General features: G+C 35.5%; 1 protein-coding gene across 3 annotated transcripts in view; it reads left to right on the top strand.

Annotated features, from left to right (window-relative positions):
• LOC131035490 (phosphoribosylglycinamide formyltransferase, chloroplastic) overlaps positions 1-23,498 on the top strand; it is a 160,837-nt gene that overhangs the window by 20,439 nt on the left and 116,900 nt on the right. For 2 of the 3 annotated variants that reach the window (XR_009103963.2, XM_057967199.2), the window contains exon 3: positions 18,256-18,375. Coding sequence is in view for 2 of the 3 variants with exons in the window: in XM_057967199.2 (XP_057823182.2) it covers positions 18,256-18,375 (120 nt within the window). In the remaining variant the exon portion in view is untranslated. The remainder of the gene's footprint in view (positions 1-18,255; positions 18,376-23,498) is intronic. The other variant, XM_057967200.2, reaches the window with a different exon arrangement.

Genomic DNA, 23,498 nt, shown 5'->3' with positions numbered 1-23,498 from the left:
GATGCAAAACGGGTCTCAACAACCTATAACACAAATTAATGCCAAAATGATTAAAAAATAAAGCCAAACTTGAAAGAAGAATACACAATATAGCTTACGCAATGAAATTATGAACATTGAAAATTTAGAAAATCAAAAAATGTAAAATTAAATTAGTATTTCACTTACCTTCAATAGCTCCAAATTCGGAAAGGATCTATAAATCCCTTGAGACATGTGGTGAATATTTGGATGTCCTCAACCTCTGCATACACATCTTTGATCCAATCAATTTTATTCCCAATCTTATGTAGCATAAGATTGAGTGAATGGACCGCACAAGGTATCCAAAAGATGTGATCATAGCGTTCCTCAACCAACAAACCAACAACTCTACAATTTTTTGCATTGTCCGTTATGACTTGGACACCAATGCGGGGTCCCACTGTCTCAATGGTGGAAATGAGAATATCTGCAATAAATTGGCCATCTTTTACTTGGCCCTCACAATCCACAGCTTTCAAAAACATTGCCTCTTTAGGGGACATCGCTATGACATTCATCGAAGGACATTTTTAAAAATCTTTCCACCCATCAGAAACAATTGATACACCTGTCTCAGCCCATGAATCCCTTATGGGCTTCAATGCACCTTCAACCCCCTTCACCTGTCTTTCCAATAAGGTTCCACGTACCTTCTCATAACCTGGGCCTTTATACCCTCTTGGCTCTTGGAGCTTTATTAACACTTTTCAACTTTTTTTTCCAATATGGGGAGCGAGCAACATTGAAAGACAACCCATTTGCATATGTGCACCTTGCTACATCTTGGTCGACAATGTCTCGACTTTCATTTTGAAATGCGGTTTCTAAAGGCCCCTTTGTTCTTTTGCGTGTAATGGGTGCTTCACTTTGAGGTTCAACTTGGAAAAGAAGGGGTGGTTTTCTACTACAACATTAGGATTAGATGGATTCTCTTTATTTTTTTTGGAGCGGTTTGATTCAATCTACGAGCTTCTCTCTCTTCTGTTGCCTCATGCTCCCTAATATATTTCAACACCATCTCAACTGGTATAGGTGCACCATCTTTTCGAGGGCATTTTTTGATGCCTCTTCTTGTTATTCCACACAAATGGCCCACCACTCGAAAATATGAACTATTACGTTCTTTACCACATACTTGGCATCTCCAACAAAATCCCCCTCCTCCTGGAAGCAGTCTTATAATGCCAACATACTTCCATGGAGGAGAATTTGGATCATTTCTTTGTTTGATTGTTCATGGAGGAAGAGGTAGATGCCATTCTAGTTCCTATGGCAATAAATAATATGAACACATTCAAAAACAAAATCAAAATAATGAAAAACAAATAATGTTTCATGTTTTTCATTATTTTGATTTTGTTTTTGGATGTGTTCATATTATTTCTTGCCATAGGAACTAGAATGGCATCTACCTCTTCCTCCATAGGCACAAATGAACATGTTTTCATTATTTTGATTTTGTTTTTGGATGTGTTCATATTATTTCTTGCCATAGGAACTAGAATGGCATCTACCTCTTCCTCCATGAACAATCAAAACAAAGAAATGATCCAAATTCTCCCCCATGGAAGTATGTTGACATTATAAGACTGCTTCCAAGAGGTGGGAGATTTTGTTGGAGATGCCAAGGATGTGGTAAAGAACGTAATAGTTCATATTTTCGGGTGGTGGGCCATTTGTGTAGAATACTAGGAAGAGGCATCAAAAAATGTCCTGGAAAAGATGGTGCACCTATACCAGATGAGACGGTGTTGAAATATATTAGGGAGGATGAGATAGCAGAAGAGAGAGACGTCTGTAGATTGAATCAAACCACTTCAAAAAAAACAAAGGGAATGTAACCCCCATCTAATCCTAATGTTGTAGTAGAAAACCACCCCTTTTTTTCCATAGCTAAGCCTTAAAGTGAAGCACCAATTACACGCAAAAGAACAAAGGACGCTTTAGAAACTGCATTTCAAAATGAAAGTCAAGACGTTGCCGACCAAGATGTAGCAAGGTGCATATATGCAAATGGGCTGTCTTTCAATGTTGCTCGCTCCCCATATTGGAAGAACATTTTGAAAAGTGTTAATGAAGCTCCAAGAGGGTATAAGGGCCCATGTTATTAGAAGGTATGTGGAACCTTATTGGAAAGAGAGGTGAAGGGGGTTGAAGATGCATTGAAGCCCATAAGGGATTCATGGGTCGAGACAGGTGTATCAATAGTTTCAGATGGGTGGAAAGATTCTAAAAATTGTCCTTTGATGAATGTCATAGTGGTGCCCCCTAAAGAGGCAATGTTTTTGAACGCTGTGGATTGTGAGGGCCAAGTAAAAGATGGCCAATTTATTGTAGATATTCTCATCTCCGCCATTGAGATAGTGGGACCCCGCATTGTTGTCCAAGTCATGACGGACAACACAAAAAATTGTAGAGTTGTTGGTTTGTTGGTTGAGGAACGCTATGATCACATCTTTTGGATACCTTGTGTGGTCCATTCACTCAATCTTATGCTACAAAAGATTGGGAATAAAATTGATTGGATCAAAGATGTGTATGCAAAGGTTGAGGACATCCAAATGTTCACCACATGTCTCAAGGGATTTATAGATCCTTTCCGAATTTGGAGCTATTGAAGGTAAGTGAAATAGTAATTTAATTTTATATTTTTTGATTTTCTAAATTTTCAATTTCATAATTTCATTGCGTAAGCTATATTATGTATTCTTCTTTAAAGTTTGGCTTTATTTTTTAATCATTTTGGCATTAATTTGTGTTATACGTTGCTGAGACCCGTTTTGCATCAAACACAATTGTTTTGAGACAACTTGTGAAAGTTAAATTGGCACTTTGGAATATGGTGATCAACCCAAATTGGACTATATAAAAGCAGAACAACTGTGAGAGGGCAACAAGAATTAGGGTCAAGATATTGGATGAGTCATGGGGGGACCTTGTGACATATCTACCTTGTGACATATCTCCTTAGTTTCATTGAGCCCATTATAAGCATGATTCGCTATACTGACTTGGATAGGCCTTGCATTGGTGAGATTTATGATGGCATTGACTCAATGCTTGAAAAAATGAAGTGCATTATAAATGCAAGAGAGCAAGACCCCCAGGAGAAATTTTTCAAACAAGTGGAAGCAATTGTTGTAGAAAGGTGGAATAAGATGACCTAAGATGACCACTCCTTTGCATCTTCTTGCCTATGCCTTGACACCAAAGTACTATAGTAATCAATTTCTTGATCAACCACGAAGGCTTGCACCATGGAGAGATCTAGAAGTGTCTGATGGGTACAACGCAACATTCCTTAGACTCTATCCTGATGATGATTTGCAAGATATTATTACAAATGAGTTCATAGAATTTGCAAATAGAAATGGTCTAAGTGTTGATGCTCTTCGTCATAGGTTCAAGAAGGATGCTCATAGTTGGTGGTACTTCCATGGCAAATGCTTCCAAAACCTACAACCCCTTGTTGTCAAAGTTTTATCACAAGTTTTATTTATAGTTTACTTTGTCTTCATAGGCTGCTAGTAATTTTTAATTTCATAAATTTATAACTTCAATTGTTTACTATGTCTTCATAGGTTGCTAGTTCATTTGCATCAGAAATAGATTGGAACACATACTCTTTCATCCACTCAGTAAAGCACAATAGATTGCAATAAAAAAGAAAGGAGAATTTATTATATGTGCATTCCACCTACATCTTGTTTCACACCAACATGACTACAACCAAGGGGAAACGAAGATGTGGGATATAGAGCCAGAGCATACTGATTTGGATGCTTCCGCTTCTCAGCTTGTTGCATTTGATGACTCGGATAGCGAGCAAACTTATAGTGCAAGTGGCATTGGCATTGGTTCATCTAATGTCAATGTCAATGTCAATGATGAGGAGGATGAGAATGATGATGATGAATTAATTAATTAAAATTTATCACAAGTTTTATTTATAGTGTACTTTGTCTTCATAGGTTGCTAGTAATTTTTAATTTCATAAATTTATAACTTTAATTGTTTACTATGTCTTCATAGGTTGCTAGTTCATTTGCATCAGAAAGAAATTGGAACACATACTCTTTCATCCACTCAGTAAAGCGCAATAGATTGCAATAAAAAAGAGAGGAGAATTTAGTATATGTGCATTCCAACCTACGTCTTCTTTCACACCAACATGACTACAACCAAGGGGAAACGAAGATGTGGGATATAGAGCCAGAGCATACTGATTCGGATGCTTCCGCTTCTCAGCTTGTTGCATTTGATGACTTATAGTGCAAGTGGCATTGGAATTGGTTCATCTAATGTCAATGTCAATGATGAGGACGATGAGAATGATGATGATGAATTAATTAATTAAAATTTATCACAAGTTTTATTTATAGTTTACTTTGTCTTCATAGGTTGCTAGTAATTTTTAATTTTATAACTTTAATTGTTTACTATGTCTTCATAGGTTGCTAGTTCATTTGCATTAGAAAGAAATTGGAACACATACTCTTTCATCCACTCAGTAAAGCACAATAGATTGCAATAAAAAAGAGAGGAGAATTTAGTATATGTGCATTCCAACCTATGTCTTCTTTCACACCAACATGACTACAACCAAGGGGAAACGAAGATGTGGGATATAGAGCCAGAGCATACTGATTCAGATGCTTCCGCTTCTCAGCTTGTTGCATTTGATGACTTATAGTGCAAGTGGCATTGGCATTGGTTCATCTAATGTCAATGTCAATGATGAGGAGGATGTGAAGGATGCTGATGAATTAGAGAATCCATTTGATGATTAAACTTTAAATTGTTGAAAGTTGTAACAATGATACTTGATTATTTTGTCATTTTGATATTAAACTTGATGTATATGATGCTATGATGGTATGATCATAATGCTATGATTACATGTTTATGTTGGTTTTGTTGTTTATATGATGCTATGTGACATGCTAATCTTAATTCATTTTCAAAATTTTGCCATACCGGCATACCGATAATTCGAACCCGAACCGGCAACTTAGATTAATTTGATTAAGTATTTATGTAGAGATATTACTTCAGACAAACAAGTTGTGTGTCAGATATTGTCAGAAATTGTCCCCTCTAAATATGGGGTTCCCTTTTGGAGGTGCACGACTGGCAATATAAAATATCACTCATTCATTTGAGTATTTGCATTAATATTTAAACTGCAGCGATGTCTTAAGGACATAATGTTCTCAAATAAATCATTAGAAGATATAATGGAATATTCATGGGATTGAAATATCCCTTGTACTGAAATGACTGAAAACAAGGAATATTTAATTGTCCAAACTGCGTGTTATGCTGACAGAGTGTCTCAAAATTTTTGTCTGATATGAAGGTTGTCCCACATGTATTTCTCATGATTTAACAACAACTAATGACAATTGTTGATTGAATGTTTACTAGGAATACATATATGACTATCTTATGATATATCATATCAGATTAGGTCCACAAACATGAGGTTACAGCTAGCTGACATTATGACAAACAATTGACATACAACCTCAGAAAATCATGAATGAAGATGCAATCAATACTCCTTCCTTCTTTATTCATATGATGATCAAATGAGACATTACAATGATAGTGATATAATCAAACACATTGACTGTTATTCATTGACCACTTTCAGACTTCTGAAGACAAATGACAGCTACTAACTCATACTTCAGACTGAGATTACAATAAATTATTATAGGCAAATGAACCTGGAATATGGCGCCTTGAAGATGCAAGTTGTTGTTTGTAATTAGGGATGGCGGATTCCAATTGCCTTAGGCAACATTGGAATCCGCCTAAGGGTTTGGTCCCTCCTCTAGCGTGTAGGGCTGGGCTCTATACTTCACGGCACATCCTTAAAGAACCCCCACCCTACTCCACGCCACATGCAAAGGTCCAACCCCATAATCAATGCATTTCGGATTAAAGGAAAACAATGTAAATTAAAGGATAAAGCCGACTCAAGTATAAGCCAACATATATGAACAATGCACCATATAAATAAAGATGCTTCCCATCTCAATCATACACATTGATTATTCATTTTTATTCCATGTGAAATATATGTCTGCCATTGCGAGTAAAGGAGGAATATTATATCTGCCATTATAGTGAAATACCTCAGTTATGTCAGTGATCTACTTCTGCTAGTAAAAGCGTGAAATTCATTCATGTGAAGAGGGAACTGATGTTGGAGGAGAGCAAACTGAAGTTGCAGTTCATAAAAGAGCAGACTCCATACATTACCAACCTAGGGTTTGGACCTGATTGCTGTTGGAAGGGTTAAAGGTGCAGATGTGACTACTTGATGCTTGGGAAAGTGCAGTTTTGTGGAAGACATTATCAGTCCTAAGTACAAACACCTTCAAGTACTTGAGATAAGTGTTGTAACCCTCATATGAACATAATTCATAATCAGATCTGAGGATCTTTTCTGGCTGGGTTTTTCCTCCTAGGAGGTTTTCCTAGGGTAACCGTGTCTTGTTTTTATTTTGTTCCCTTCTTTGTTATGCTTAAATCTGGAAAACTACAAACCCTTCATTTAATCAATTTAGTTAGTAATTAAATTCTGATTTTCTGAGTTTAGATTAATCTGAAAGTGCTAAAATTAACACAAGTAATATCATGGATTAGGGAGTCTCCAATGAGTGAATTCGCCTTCCTTGACAAATCGCCCCTGCTGCTGCTAATGAAGGTCTGATATATTAATGGATGACAGCTACAAGTCCTTCAACCTTCTACCAAAAAATGATCGCCTTCCTTAAACAAATATAGCACTATCTTCATTGATGGGATTGGATGCCAATAGAGTGAGATATGAGCAAAATCGAGGTTATGGGCTGACTGCCAGGATTCTGATTTCAGATTGATATGACACTTAATCCTTCCACAAAACACCTTCAAAATGTCTCAAACAGTATCGCCTAACTCCTCCAAGAATATTACTGGCCTTAGTGGGAAGGTTTGATGTCTAAATGATGAAATCTGACTCAAATCGAGGGTTAGGAGGTAAAATACGAATTTGCCTTCAAACCTGCAACTTACAACAGCAACTCACAAATCTTCTTCAAAATGTCCTCCAATAGAATCGCCTCACTACTCCAATCAAAATCGATATGCGTATGGGCCTTCAATCTGAAAATCTGATAATAGCATGAACCCATCCACCATGAAAATATAACAAACTCGATAAGCACACTTAGGAAGACTGATTTGTCTCGCTCTCTAATCTGCAACCCCTCAGAAGATCTTCCACTCCCTCAGTTAAGCAATCTATGGGAGTTTTCGTTCCCAAAGACCAAAGTCTGCAGACACCTCTAGGTTCTACAAGATCCAATAAAAATTATAATCCAAAATCCATGCTGCTTTGAAGCTTCAACTTGATCTCCTTTAATACTTTTTTTTACCCCAACATCTAGAAGCTTCTAGAAGTGACTTTATGAAATAATATTCAATTAGTGACTTTATGAAATAATATTTAATTAGTCACTTTATTAATCAAATATAAAGTCATCTTTTAATTTGATACACTTGTATTAAGACCTTTTGAGTTTGTGGTTGTAATGTCCCCATTTTTTAGGATGTTATAATAATAATAATAAAGAAATGGTCAAAAGGCTATGAAATAGAGATTTTTGAATTTGACATATTCAGATTTATCAGGGCTGTTGTGCAGATATAATATTATATCCCTGTAATGTCCCCATTTTTGGAGAAGAATTGATTAATTAATTTAATTAGTTAAGTTGTCCAAATAATAATAATTTTTTATGGATAGCTTAATTAATTATTTTAATTAATAATATTAAGTTAATTATTTATAAAGTCATCTTTTAATTTTTAATTTATTTCATAACTTTATAAATAATTAACTTAATATTATTAATTAAAATAATTAATTAAGCTATCCATAAAAAATAATAATTATTTGGACAACTTAACTAATTAAATTAATTAATCAATTCTTCTCCAAAAATGGGGACATTACAGGGATATAATATTATATCTGCACAACAGCCCTGATAAATCTGAATATGTCAAATTCAGAAATCTCTATTTCATAGCCTTTTGACCATTTCTTTATTATTATTGTTATAACATCCTAAAAAATGGGGACATTACAGCCACAAACTCAAAAGGTCTTATTTCATTTTCATCAAAAGACAAATCTATTAACCAATAGATTTTTGGCGACTCTGCTGGGGATCAAATTGAATTAAGATCAATTGCTTGTAGACGGGAACACTGAGTTACCCCATTAAGTTATCTCTTTTGGTGTGTAACCTGTTTTGTTAAGACAAATAAGGAGATATAGTTGTCTTATACTGCAGCAAACTGGAGTCTAGAAGATATACCAGATCCTTAGGGAGAGGAGTTGTTGATACTATTTTTCAGGAGTTACAAAATCTGAGTTTTTCATCTACCCCTCCTTGCGTAAGGCGAGCAAGAAGCATACCTCCTCCCTCTCCCAAACCTTTCACATCACCTACTTGTCAAGCCCTAATCTTGCACGAAACTACCTTGCCTATTGTTATCAATCTTGCACCTTTTACTCTTCCAATGGCTCAACCTTGGGGCGCTGCTGTAGGACCTCTATACTTGGGGGCTAATTTGAATGCCTTACCCAAAGGAGCAAAAGATAATTTGCCGAAGTTCAATGGAGATGGAAAAACATCAATAGATGAGCATTTGAATGCTTTTAATGTAGCATGTGGTGTATTAGGTGTTCAAAACTTCAACAGGAAGATGTGGCTGTGAGACTTTTTGTACAAACCTTAATTGATGCTGCAGCAGAATGGTTCTATCATTTACCCAATGGTTCAATTGCCACTTGGGATGATATGAGAACAAGATTTGAAGCCAGGTTCAAAAGTGCAGAAGATGAGCATTCTCTTCTTGCTCAGTTGACTCAGTTGAAAAAAGAAATTCATGAACCTATGAGAGAATTTGTGGCCAAGTATAATAAGATTGTTAATAAAATTCCAGCAAATAAAAGGCCTTCTGCTGATAATCAAAAGTGTTTCTTTCTCAATTCAATGCCCCCTGATATAGGCTTTCATCTCAGGAGACAAAGGGTAGCTGATCTGGCAGCGGCCCAAACATTAGCTATTGAGTTAGAGGATGATTTAATCATAGCTGGCAAATGGAAGAAAGAGGTTCAAACACCAAATGCTCAACCTTCAACTATTTCTGATCCAATGATACAAAGATTGGTTAATGATGTTATAGCATTGAAAAGATAGTTGCCAAAAGCTAATGCTCCTTTCCAGCAACCTTACCAAGATATTCCCAGAAGAAATTACAACCAGCCAACGAATGTTGGTAATAAGGCATTACAACTCCTACCTACACAACAAAGGCTTGCTATTGAACCTCCTCCTGGAAAAGGCAACATGTGTATCTTTCATTTGATGGATGACCATGATGGAAGTTCTTGTCTAGAAATGGTGCGTTATGCACAAATGACCAATACAAGAGAAATGGTGGAAGAGATTGTAGATGATGGGAGAAATTCTAGGCAGCCTGGCGACTTTGGAATTCACTTCTTGGAGTATGAATCGGATTCATAAAGAGGAGGTGATATATTGGTTACTTTAGAAGATCCTTCATGTGCTGTATTGACTTGGAATCAACGCAATCTCAAACCCACAAGTGATGCAGCCTCTCCAGAAGTATCAATCAAAGGTAAGGAACTTCAAAGCCGAATCCTGACCAGTAGTTCAAAGGTTCAAGAGGTTCAATTGCTAAAAAGACCCAACCCTGATGTTTCATTTGATTTTGTGGAATTTTGTAAGTCATCAAAGATTCAAATTTTTCCCGTTGAATATCTTAGGTTGAATCCCAAAGAACTAGATAAATTAATAAAGTACGTCAAAGGTGAAGATCCTTAGATTGAGTCTAGCAGTCAATATTCCATTAATGCCGAGTCTTCTGATGTTGAAGTTCCTGTTTCGTTTAGATTGAGTCTAGCAGTCAATATTCCATTAATGCCGAGTCTTTTGATGTTGAAGTTCCTGTTTCGTGGTCAAGTATAATAAGATTGTTAATAAAATTCCAGCAAATAAAAGGCCTTTTGTTGATAATCAAAAGTGTTTCTTTCTCAATTCAATGCCCCCTGATATAGGCTTTCATCTCAGGAGACAAAGGGTAGCTGATCTGGCAGCGGCCCAAACATTAGCTATTGAGTTAGAGGACGATTTAATCACAGTTGGCAAATGGAAGAAAGAGGTTCAAACACCAAATGCTCAACCTTCAACTATTTCTGATCTAATGATACAAAGATTGGTTAATGATGATATAGCATTGAAAAGATAGTTGCCAAAAGCTATTGCTTCTTTCCAGCAACCTTACCAAGATATTCCCAGAAGAAATTACAACCAGCCAACAAATGTTGGTAATAAGGCATTACAACTCCTACCTACACAACAAAGGCTTGCTATTGAACCTCCTCCTGGAAAAGGCAACATGTGTATCTTTCATTTGATGGATGACCATGATGGAAGTTCTTGTCTAGAAATGGTGCGTTATGCACAAATGACCAATACAAGAGAAATGGTGGAAGAGATTGTAGATGATGGGAGAAATTCTGGGCAGCCTGGCGACTTTGGAATTCACTTCTTGGAGTATGAATTGGATTCATAAAGAGGAGGTGATATATTGGTTACTTTAGAAGATCCTTCATGTGCTGTATTGACTTGGAATCAACGCAATCTCAGACCCACAAGTGATGCAGTCTCTCCAGAAGTATCAATCAAAGGTAAGGAACTTCAAAGCCGAATCCTGACCAGTAGTTCAAAGGTTCAAGAGGTTCAATTGTTAAAAAGACCCAACCCTGATGTTTCATTTGATTTTGTGGAATTTTGTAAGTCATCAAAGATTCAAATTTTTTCCGCTGAATATCTTAGGTTGAATCCCAAAGAACTAGATAAATTAATAAAGTACGTCAAAGGTGAAGATCCTTAGATTGAGTCTAGCAGTCAATATTCCATTAATGCTAAGTCTTCTGATGTTGAAGTTCCTGTTTTGTTGTTTGAGTCGGCTGTGCATGTCCTTGATTTGATTGCTAATGAACCCAATTATTCTCCTCCTCTACTTGACCCAAAGATCGATCCATTCTATGTATCTTTGTTTATCAATGGTCACAAGCTTAGTAATTGCATTATAGACCCTGGCGCATCAGATAATATCATGCCTTCTGCAGTAGCTAAAGCTTTAGGCCTATCCCTCACTAAGACATTCGGTAGATGCTATTCCATGGATTCAAAACAAATCCCTTTGCTTGGTCAAATTAAGGATTTGCAAGTTGCTCTAGCAACTCATCCTAATAAAAGGGTGAAATTGACTATCCTTGTGGCTGATATACCCGCTAGTTATGGCATGTTGTTAAGCAGAACTTTTTTTAAAGACCTGGGAGGGGAGATTAAAATGGATTGGTCCCAAGCAACTATTCCAGTAGGAAAACAAAAGGTGGTGTTGCAACTTGAAACTTAGGCAAAATTTACCGTGTTTCCTTCTGATGATCCTAAGTCTCAAATGTTGTATCAGGAGTGTGATTTCGGTAATTGCATGATTTTCTTTGACGACCAGGGAAAAATCCTAGTACTTGAACCTGATTGCTCTGATAATCTCTGGGTCATGGAATTTGATGGTAGTTACTCGTCAGTTGGTTCAGGTGCAAGAGTCGTTTTGATTTCTCCTAACAATGAAAATTTTTCTTTTGCTTTTAAATTGGAGTTCAAGAACACTAATAATACAACAGAGTATGAAGCTCTGTTATTGGGGTTAGAGGAAGCTAATTTAGCTTCTCCATGAAGATACAAATATTTTTGAGGTCGATATAAATGACTTAAAACTTGGTTTCATGATTACCACATCTCATTCATTCGTGCTGAGTTACTGCTGAAGTGACACTTCTGACACATGCTTTTATTACAAAATACTTTGTGCGATCTCTTATCAAGAAAATGATTACTTCCTTAAGTGAGAATTCCTTAAAATAAATTGTCGAGATTCCCGGAATATCCTCCTCCATGCTGTTCATTTCCTTCCTTTGGCCTCCTGCTTTTACGATGTTTCCATTTTGAATGTTGAACTGCTAAACCATTGAACTCTTGAACCAATGAAGGTTCAAAGGTTCAAGTTCATTCTCCGCACGGACTTTTCTGCACAAGTTAGACTTGCCGCAACTAAGACATAATATACACAAAGACTCAATGAACCGATGAACCGATGAACTAAACTCCAGGTTCAAACAAAAAGGCTCAAAGACGCGAACACTTAGACATAGAGACACATTGGCCGAGACGGACTTAAAGCAGAAAGATGACAACTTAGGAGAATTAATTCTGCTGAATTAAACACACATTATCTCGGCACAAATATACGAATGCAAGAAAAATCAACGAGTGCAAAAATAGGGGGTAACACTGCTGTAACCATTTGAGAAGATAAGAATATGATGAGTTGATTATATTTTCCATTTATTCTTTCTTGATGGTTTGTTCTCAATGAAATGAAAAAAGTGAAATGCTAAAATTTGAAGGAAGAGCAGTCATAACATTGTTTTGCTTTTAAAGAAAGGATGAGAGGAATCCATTCTTTCTCTACGGAGAGACATTTAAATTTGATTGTGATGTCATTGTAAACAATATACTTGAAGATAAATGCTTCACTTTCTATAGGACTTTGAAATCTGACAAGTTCATTGATTATGTGTAATGTAATTTTTCAGTTTCTAATCTAGCTGATAAATTCAGATATTTTGCTTTTTTAGTTTTCCAGTTTAAGCTGTATTGTTTAACAACTTGAGTATTTTATAGTAACGAGGCTATCCATATTTCAACTAATATCTTTTGCTAGAATTCATGTAGGGTGCATGTATATTTTTGTGTTCTAGGAGTATTACTTTGATTTTTTTTGCCTGTGAGCATTATTTTGTGTTATTGCATTACTTAACATTCCTGCCATTTTCATGGGGATGTTGGGGAGAATGGGATCTTGTAATGGCATATGCATAAGATACTATTAATTGTAGAACACAGAAGTACTACTGAGAGGTGAGGGGGGGGAAGGGGGGATGGATGAATCAGTAATACAAACAAAACTTTAATCCTTTTTAACAACTTAAAGTTTTTGCCAAGCTTTAATTTGAAAAATGAAAGATTTGAAGGATGCAACAGCAGAAACCAAAAAGATACACCAGCAAGAGCACAACACACAAGTTTTTATGTGGAAACCCAATGTGGGAAAACCACGGTGAGGAAATGCCGCTAGGATGTACTGTCCTAATCCGGCCTCACAATTGAAAAGCATTACAACCTTTAAGGGCAACAACCCAAGGAATCTTCCATCCCCTCTGAGAGCACTAACTCTCTACAATTTACAACTTTGTCAAACTGAACACCAATTCAGTATTCTGAAAAAATCAATTATGAAGTTTAACATAAGTATCAGATTTTCTGATCTGAATCTTTACATCCACAATATACTGCAGTCTTAAAATATCATTTAAGATGTTTCCAATCTGTAACTATGAAAACCCCTGTGATAATCAGTATAGAAACCAGAATTTCGAAACCTTTGAATACTGCTGTTGTAAACACTCAACAGTTTGTATTTGTAACCAAGAACAGTTCAGAAATATACAAAAGCTTCCATAAAATTGCTTTAAAGATTGTACCAATTAACTTGAAAGCATAGCAATTTTACCTCTTCTGCTGAGATTAGATGAGCCTTCGATCAGTGCAAATTGAGATCACACCATACTCCTGTTTGTTGGCATTTGTAACAAAAACCCTCCGTCTTTTAATCAAATGTCTGTTCTATCAGCACTACGATATAGAAGCAGAGACATTATGGAAGACTCAAAGATTTTCTTGAAAGAAACATAACCCTTCCTTCACATGAAATGTATTAACTTCTTTAGCGCCTTTTGAAAGATGTCTTCTTCTGTTAAAAAATTCTCTCCGAAGACAAACAAAAACATATTATATAATCCTTGCTTGTCGATGGAGGCGCCTTTCAACTAACTCAGTTAGGAAGTTGTAACTGTCAAAGACGGTTTGAAACCAAAAACCATTCTTTGTTTATTCTTCTGCCAAAAGCATATATCGTATGTTTTAATTTTGTGTTAAAAAACAAATAGTTATATTTCGATTGAATAAGCAGTTGTAACTAAATGACAACCAACATACCATCTTTAAATACCAAAATCAACTCAGAACACCATATAGAAAATAATAAGAAGAAGAGATAATAAAAATCGAATACAAGCTTGAGTTTCTATCGCACCAATTTACAGTATGTTGCAGAGATAAATGCATTCAGATCCAAGGTAAAATCATTATTATTTCCTGATATTCTTGTGACTGACACTATCATCTAATGAAAAAGAACGCTGAACATTTTTCCTTGTGACAGAGAATGAGCAGCAAAGAATGCAATAACAGAGATGAACGCTGTGGACATCAATGACAAATTTGAGGCTAACAATCTCCCCCTTTGTCGTGGATGTCAACAAAGTCAACCACATGAAGTACTTCAACCTCTTAGATAGACAAATCAAGTTTGTAAAACTGAATGAACAATCTGCAATACAATATATCAAATCTGCAACTGAAACAAATCACTGAACGGAACAAAGCACTGTAATCATTGTTAAATCTGCAAGTGTCAAGTCACAAAATCTGAATTGGAAACCACCACAATCTGTCACACCTGAAGTTGAATCCACCACAGTCTGCCACAATCAATCTGAAATCGGAATGAAGCATCTGTAATTTCAAGCCAAAAACACTATTCTGAAGCAAAATAAACGTGAAGCAAAAACACCTGAAGCATAAAGCTATTCTCCCCCTTTGACATCAATGACAAAGGGTGGGGGCAAAAATGAAAATCGTGAAATTAACTCCCCCTATGAAGGTGCACTAATGAGACCAAAATTAGTGTGGCAAAGCCACCACACCAAGATGTTGATGAAGTGCTTCAAAAGTAGCTGTAGGAAGAGGCTTTGTAAAGATTTCAGCCAACTGCTTTTTAGTATTAACATACTCAAGACAAACCTCATGATCAGCAACCTGTTCTTTCAAAAAATGATATTTGATAGGATATGCTTAGTGTGTGAATGAAGAACGGGATTTTTGGAAATGTTGATAGCACTAGAGTTATCACAAACGATAGAAACGGGACAATCAAATACCACCTTCAAATCTGTGAGGGTTTGCTTCATCCACAAGAGTTGTGTACAACAAGAGGCAGCGCTGTAGACAAAGTGACAGAGTCTTGGTTCTTGCTCAACCATGCAACCAACCGGTTTCCCCCCAAAAATGCACCACTATTGGTGTTGCGTCTATCGTCGACACAACCTGCCCAATTGGCAACTATATATGTTGTCAATGTAAAATAATCAGTTATAGGATACCACAAACCATAATCAATAGTACCTTTGAGATACCTGAATATTCTTTTAACTGCATTAAGTTGAGAAACCTTAGGAGCAGCTTGAAAACGAGCAACCATACAAACAAATTGCGTAATATTAGGTCTTGATGCTGTGAGATATAATAGACTACCTATCAGTGACTTGTATTCTGTTTGATCCGTTGTTGGTGAATCATCATGCTTACTCAATTTACAACCTGTAATCATTGGTGTACTGACTGGCTTGCAGTCCTCCATCTGAAACTTCTTAAGCATCTCCCTGGTATATTTAGTTTGTGACAAAAATATTGCTACATCCAATTGTGACACTTACAATCCAAGGAAATATGACAATTCTCCAATCATAGACATTTTGAAAGCAATTTGCATTTGATTAGCAAAATCCTTACAAACTTCATCATTCCCACCAAAAATAATATCATCAACGTATACAACCACAACAAATACTTGATCTCCAATGGATTTGAAGTACAAATTACTTCCTGCATTACCTCTGTGAAAACCTTGCTGTAGAAGATGTTGATCAAGCCTGGAATACCAAGCCCTAGGGGCTTGTTTAAGACTATACAAAGCCTTTTTAAGCCCGCACACAATCTTCTTTACCTGCATATACAAAACCTTTTGGATGTTCCATATAAACCTCTCCTTCCAAAAATCCATTTAGAAAAGCCGATTTAACATCCATCTGCCAAACTCTGAAGTTCTTATAAACTGAAAATGTCAAAAACATATGGATTGCTTCTAATCTGGCTACAGGAGCAAATGTCTCATCAAAATCAACCCCTTGAATTTGGGCATAACCCTTACAAACTAATCTAGCCTTATTTCTAACAATTTTACCATTTTCATTCAATTTATTTCTAAAAACCCATTTTGCACCAATGACAATTTTGTTAGGTCTAGGAACCAATTCCCAGGTGTTATTTTTCTCAATTTGAGCTAATTCTTCTTTCATTGCATTAATCCAACTTCCTTATAGGACTTAGGCTCCATTTCAGACAATAAAGATAGATATGCTTCTTCATTATAATTAACAACCTTTTTTCTTGTTTGAATTCCATCATCTTTATGCCCTACAATTTGTTGTTCGGGATGATTTCTTCTAACAAACTTAGAAGGTTTCTTTTCACCAACATTTTCAAAAGTAATATCACTGGCAGTTTCTGAATTAGATTCAACATCATTATCAGAAGTATTTGTAGGATTAGTTGCACCAAAATCATGTGAAGTACTATTAAAATCAACCTCTACAACAGTATTGGATTCAACAATAGATTCTTCATAGTTGTCACTTTGAATGTTTTCATCAATTTTAACATTAACACATTCAACTATTTTGTTCAATCTATTGTTATAGTGTTTATAAGCTTTATTGTGCGTAGAATAACCCAATAACAATCCTTCATCACACCATGAATCAAAACTACCTAAACCATCATCTTCTTTTTTAATAAAGCATTTCCTGCCAAAGACTTTAAAATACTTTACCGAAGCAGACTTACCATACCACAATTCATATGGAGTCTTCTTGCTATGTGGCCTCAACTGAACTCTTAGTGTAGACCGCTGTATGTACTGCTTCCACCCAAAACCTGTCAGAAATTTTTGCTTCATCCAACAAAGTTCGTGCCATTTCTTTAACAGTTATGTTTCGTATTTCCACCACACCATTCCGTTGTGGTGTTCTGGCTATGGAATATTGTCTCTTTATGCCATGCTCTTCACAATAAGCCACAAACTCGTTAGAAAGAAATTCTCCACCCTTATCTGATCTGAGACATTTAATTTGAAAATCACTTTCTTTTTCTACCATTGCCCTAAAAATCTTAAACCTATCAAAAGCTTCTGATTTAAGGCATACGAGAAAAATCATCTTCAAATAACATAAAAAACCTTTCAGTTTTCAAACCTTTAGTCCTTGTTGGACCACAAAGATCAGTATGGATTAATTCAAGAGTTTGCAAACTTGAATAATATATAGGCTTAAAACTGATTCTAGTTTGTTTACCTTGTTGACATTCTTTACAAATGATATTCTTAGGTTTAACAATCTTGGGCATATGTCTCACTAAATTCATGGAACTGATTTTCACAAGATCATCAAAGTTTACATGTCCAAGTCGTCTGTGCCATAGCCAACTTTCATCAACTTGACTTATCAAACAACTTCTACCTTTTACTTCTCTTAAATCATAAACATTATTATCAGTTTGTTTTCCTTCAGCAATTAATTTTCCTGATTTAGACTTTCCTATTTCACATCCTTGAGCATTAAAATTCACAAAATAACTATTGGCGCACAATTGGCTACTTTTCTATACCTTTCTATTTTTGATTTCCTTCCTAGACAAATAAGGACATTGATGAAAGTACTTTCCCACTGAATAGCTGACTAACGCCAGGGAAGAACACTAAGCAGATTATAATTTAATCCATCAACATACCATACATTATTTGCCCTCTTAAAAAGTTAACTGAATATTTGCCTATGTAATCAACAATATGAATATAAACAACAAAAAAATATTTTCTACAATACATGGGTTAAACTCTATTTTATTTGCTCTTTATATCTCTATGCTATGGAAATGCCCTTAAGTTATTTAAAAAAATAGTTTTTGTCTCTTTTCTACAATTTTGTATGTTTTTTTTAAATCTGATTTTTTGCCAATTTTTTCAAAAAATCATATACTTTTGGTTTGCTGATTTTTTCCCCAAATGATTTTTGCTACTATGGTTTTTCATACTGGATTGATTTTTATATATCAGTGTTGCAGGTTGTCGAGCCTCTGATTACGCAAGGGAAAATAATATTCCAGTTATTATCTTTCCAAAAAGCATGACCGAACCTTCTGGATTATCTTCAGCGGATCTTGTAACCACTCTCAGGTGCATTTTTTGCCATGCCAATTTTATCTGTAGCATTTGTTGTGCATTATGTAGGAAGCAAGTTTTACAGGAAAAATATAGAAAGAAAAAACGAAACAATGCATGCTCTAAAAGGATTGCAAATCCAAAACAACATTTGGGTTGAAATTCCTTCCATTGATGTGTTAATGTCTTTCTTTCCCTTTTGTACGAACATCATATAGAGATGCTTGCATTCTTTGTTATCCCTTTACCTTGTCATTCCAAAAAGCATGACCGAACCTTCTGGATTATCTTCAGCGGATCTTGTAACCACTCTCAGGTGCATTTTTCGCCATGCCAATTTTATCTGTAGCATTTGTTGTGCATTATGTAGGAAGCAAGTTTTACAGGAAAAATATAGAAAGAAAAAACGAAACAATGCATGCTCTAAAAGGATTGCAAATCCAAAACAACATTTGGGTTGAAATTCCTTCCATTGATGTGTTAATGTCTTTCTTTCCCTTTTGTATGAACATCATATAGAGATGCTTGCATTCTTTGTTATCCCTTTACCTTGTCATTCCAAAAAGCATGACCGAACTTTTTGGATTATCTTCAGCGGATCTTGTAACCACTCTCAGGTGCATTTTTCGCCATGCCAATTTTATCTGTAGCATTTGTTGTGCATTATGTAGGAAGCAAGTTTTACAGGAAAAATATAGAAAGAAAAAACGAAACAATGCATGCTCTAAAAGGTTTGCAAATCCAAAACAACATTTGGGTTGAAATTCCTTCCATTGATGTGTTAATGTCTTTCTTTCCTTTTTGTATGAACATCATATAGAGATGCTTGCATTCTTTGTTATCCCTTTACCTTGTCATTATTACTAATTTGCTCAAGGTCAGAGAAAATAGGTCATGGAAGGATGACCTGTGTGTTAAATAGTAAATACTCCATGGGGTTAAAAATCCCTTTAAAAGTGAAAACCTAAATAGCATTCAACTGCTGAAGCTACGATTACTTAAAAAGTTTTGGCTAATGGATCATCCAAAGCTTCTCTGAGTTTGACAAGGGGACAGGTTTTGGGCATGGGAATTTTTTTCTGACTTTGGGAACAGCAGGGTGATGGCTTTTAGAATAATATATAAAAATCAATATTTGAAGTTTCAAAATTCAAATGAATAAAAGGTACCTAAAATAATTTGACACAACTAAAAGATGCTGATATTTAAAAAACATAAGCATTTAAATATATCCACTAGAACTATAAACATAGCTCATGAAATGTCAGTCTAAAACATAATACATTTAGGACATAGTTTAACAAAAAATTGAGTTTCAATGGTTCAATATATTTCCTCTAGAAAGCATAGGATTAAGATCTCTTCTTGATACTTGTGGGCAGCCTCCCACGCTTTAGTAGCTTAAAGTTGGCTTAAACTACATCTAGAGAAAGGCTCTTTTTTGGAATTCAAATAAACCTTTGACCATCAACAAGATGAGAACACAAGTTTGCTTTCCATGCAACAGGTTCCCAACTTTCATTTCAATGGTTGTGTGTTTGATAACAATTTATTCCTTGCTTCTGACCAGTGATGGCCTCCTGTACATTCTTGCTTTTGTATAAAAAAATGGACTCCATAGAATGGATTTAAATTTTAAAAAATTAAAAATGTCGTGGATTGAAGATTCAACTTGATGAAAAACATAGCTCCATGCAATTTATCCAACAAATCATCAATAACGGGGACATGCAACTTATCTTTTGTGTTGACTTTTTTTGAGCTCTTAATAATTCGGACATGTGCCAAGAAGTGCATTTCTTGTAGATCATGACCAATGATAATTCAATGAACAAAAGAGGCATTTGGCATAGGTTAAGTGATAGCTGCCTGAAGCACTTCTTGCACACTATATGATCAATTTCATTGCTTTGCAAATATGGGTGGTGGTAAGGCCTAATATGGGTGGTTGACTTCTAGAAAAGAGATTTAGAAGATGAGCATACTCCCTCACCAGTAGATTACCTTTAGCCTTTCTTGAAACACCTTATCATGCTTATCGATGTTGGCTTTTAACTCGTGTATTAGAATAATATTAAATTATCAAAAGATAAGGCTTACAGTTGTAATAAAGCGGCAAGTGTTTTCTTTCTATTTTTTTAGATCGCTTTTTAACAGAGTCATGTAATGCTTATTCGTTTGGGTTGTTTCTTCTACAATCTCTATATAAGGAGATGAAACTCTTTGTAATAATCAATCAAGTTCTTTAATAGAATATTAAATATTTTGTTTTATTAATTTTTACAATATGGTATCAGAGTAGGGGGTTACATGAACTTACTAGTTGCATCAAAGGGTGAAAATCGCGAGTTGTTCCTGGTATAATTCTTGGCCTATTTTTTGGAAAAATTTGCGAGAGTTTTAGTGTTAAATCATGGGTTGGCTTTCCTTGTGTGGGCAGATTTTGTTCAAAGAATCATGAGGAATTTTCATGCAAAATAACTTGCATGTTGCTTGTATGTCATTCCATGTGAAGGATTCATGATGTTTAAAGTTCTGAGTATTTCTTCTATTTGGTTAGCTTGTGGGAATCTATAAGAAGGGATTGCATGTTGCTAAAGGCTCATGGATTGCAGTGGATGTTGTGTGATGCTTTTATGCAGACTAATGTCCCAAAGTTGTTCAAAAGTTTGGCAAGAAGGTACTAAGGTTTAAACATATTCAGTTTTTTTATATTTTTCAAAATGATTTTTTTGCTGGAGTTGCTCTAAATGACCAGTACAACAAAGATGGAGCAGACTCAGAAGGTTGGACAGCAATGCACTTTGTCTATGGGTATCTTGAAGTAAAATGTACTGCAGTACTTCTTATAGCTAATGTTGACAAACTTTATTGCCATGTTGAAGATCCTCCAGATGCATTTCCAAGAGAGCCTAGAAAGAATTACTATACCAAATGAATTGCATGTATTTTAAGAAGCTCTCACTTTTAAGATAGGTAGGAAGCCAGTGTGGACAACTCAAAATGGATGATTGCTTAGTTAGATTCGGAGTCTATGATCTTGGGAGTCATACCCTTACGAGGGCTATGAGACAATTCCATGGAGCCCTACGATGTAGCTCAGCATGGATTGTTGTCCAATGGTCCAGGAGATCTGTGATTTGGGAGTTTAGGGAGGTGGTAATCTGAGAACTCGGGAATTAAGCTTGGGAGCTACACATTTATGAAGATTCGAGGCAGCTTGATGGAGTTCTAGTTGGTGTATGGTTTGTTTTTAAAGAAAAGCCTTTGGAGAATGGTATATTCATGGTTCAAGGTGTTTTTAGTTTGTTTTCATTGCAAAGGGGGGGGGATTAGAATAATATTAAATTATTAAAAGATAATGCTTACAATTGTAACAAAGCCACCTTAGTGCCAAGTGTTTTCTTTTTACTTTTTTAGTTCTCTTTTTAGTGAGTCATGTAGTTTTTATCCATTTGGGTGTTTCTTCTCCAATCTTATATACGGAGATGAAACTCTTTGTAATAATCAATCCAGTTAGTTAATAGAATATTAAAATATTCTGTTCTATTAATTTTTACAATGTGGTAACAGAGAAAGAGGTCACTTGAATTTACTAGTTGCAGCAAAGGGGGGATTAGAATAATATTAAATTATTAAAAGATAATGCTGACAATTGTAATAAAGCCACCTTAGTGCCAAGTCTTTTCTTTTTACTTTTTTAGTTCACTTTTTAGTGAGTCATGTAATTTTTATCCATTTGGGTGTTTCTTCTCCAATCTTATATATGGAGATGAAACTCTTTGTAACAATCAATCCAGTTATTTAATAGAATATTAAAATATTCTGTTCTATTAATTTTTACAATGTAATAATAGAGGAAGGGGTCACTTGAATTTACTAATTGCAGCAAAGGGTGAAAACTGCGAGCTGTTCCTAGTATAACTTGAAGCCTATTTTCTTGGAAAAACTTGTGAGGGTTTCAAGGTTAAATCACAGGTTGGCTTTTTTGTGTGGGCACATTTTGTTCCAAAGAATCATGTAGGAATTTTTATGCAAAATAACTTGCATGAACTTGCATGTGAAGGATTCATGATGTTTAAAGTTCTATGTATTTTGTTCTATAGTATTTTTTTAGCCTGGCTAGTGTTGATGTGTTTTTTATGCACCTCGAACACAAAATAGAATACGGAGTATCCTACCCTCTCTTGAACAAGTAAATCTTGAATGCTAAAGGTTATGATCAATCAAGAAGACCCCAAGGTTTACAATGGGAATGATCGACTTTGGATTTTGGATAGGCTCAGTTTATAAATGTGATGATGCTGGTTCATACAAAGGGACTTACATAGTTGTTCTAGGATCTCATTCAATTCTTTCCTTCTAGATGACTTCAAGATTTGCAATTAAGCTCTTTTGTCTACTTCTACGAATGCTCCTTGAAATAAAATGCAAAAAGGAAGTAAGGTTTACGAATCTAATTTTAACTCTAACAATGCAACAAACTATCAATGACTTAGTGAAACCAAATCAAACTTTGTTTCGCCATTAGGAAGAACTACGCAAAGTTGATGCAATCTTCTAAGGAGGTATGAATGATTTTTAAATTGCCCACACACATTAACACCAAAGATAATGTGAATCAATGATAGTAAAGCAATTGAACTTTGTTGTCGGGTAATTAAGCATTAAGGTAAATTGTGTTAGCATCAGCAGTTAACCCGTTGGTTGCTGGCAGTTGGCATTGGGTAACTGACCAGACTCCTTTATATTGTATCTATTTCCAGTCTTTGGACATGCTATTGTAATGGAACATATTGCAATCATTGTATGTACTACCTTATTATGAATCAATAGAACACTTGTGAGTTCCATATATTCTGTGTACTTATGCCATTTATGCAATGTCTTAACCTGACACCCTATGGGGAAAACATTTGGCGCTATTGCCTAAGTAAAAACTTGGGAGCAACGGGGAAAAGGACGTACTACATGGCACACGGATAATGGGACAACCATTACCAGAAGGAACGAGTGACCCTGACAGAGAACCCGAAGAATTGTTCGAGGGGGAAAAGACAATCACGAAGGATTTCTCTTGCATCCTACAGGCGGCAATCGAAACACACGTACGGAGGGAAGCCACTGCCGAAGATGTC

The sequence above is a fragment of the Cryptomeria japonica genome, chromosome 10, assembly GCF_030272615.1.
Source record: "Cryptomeria japonica chromosome 10, Sugi_1.0, whole genome shotgun sequence".
NCBI lineage: Eukaryota > Viridiplantae > Streptophyta > Pinopsida > Cupressales > Cupressaceae > Cryptomeria > Cryptomeria japonica.
This window is presented reverse-complemented; position numbering and strand designations above follow the sequence as displayed.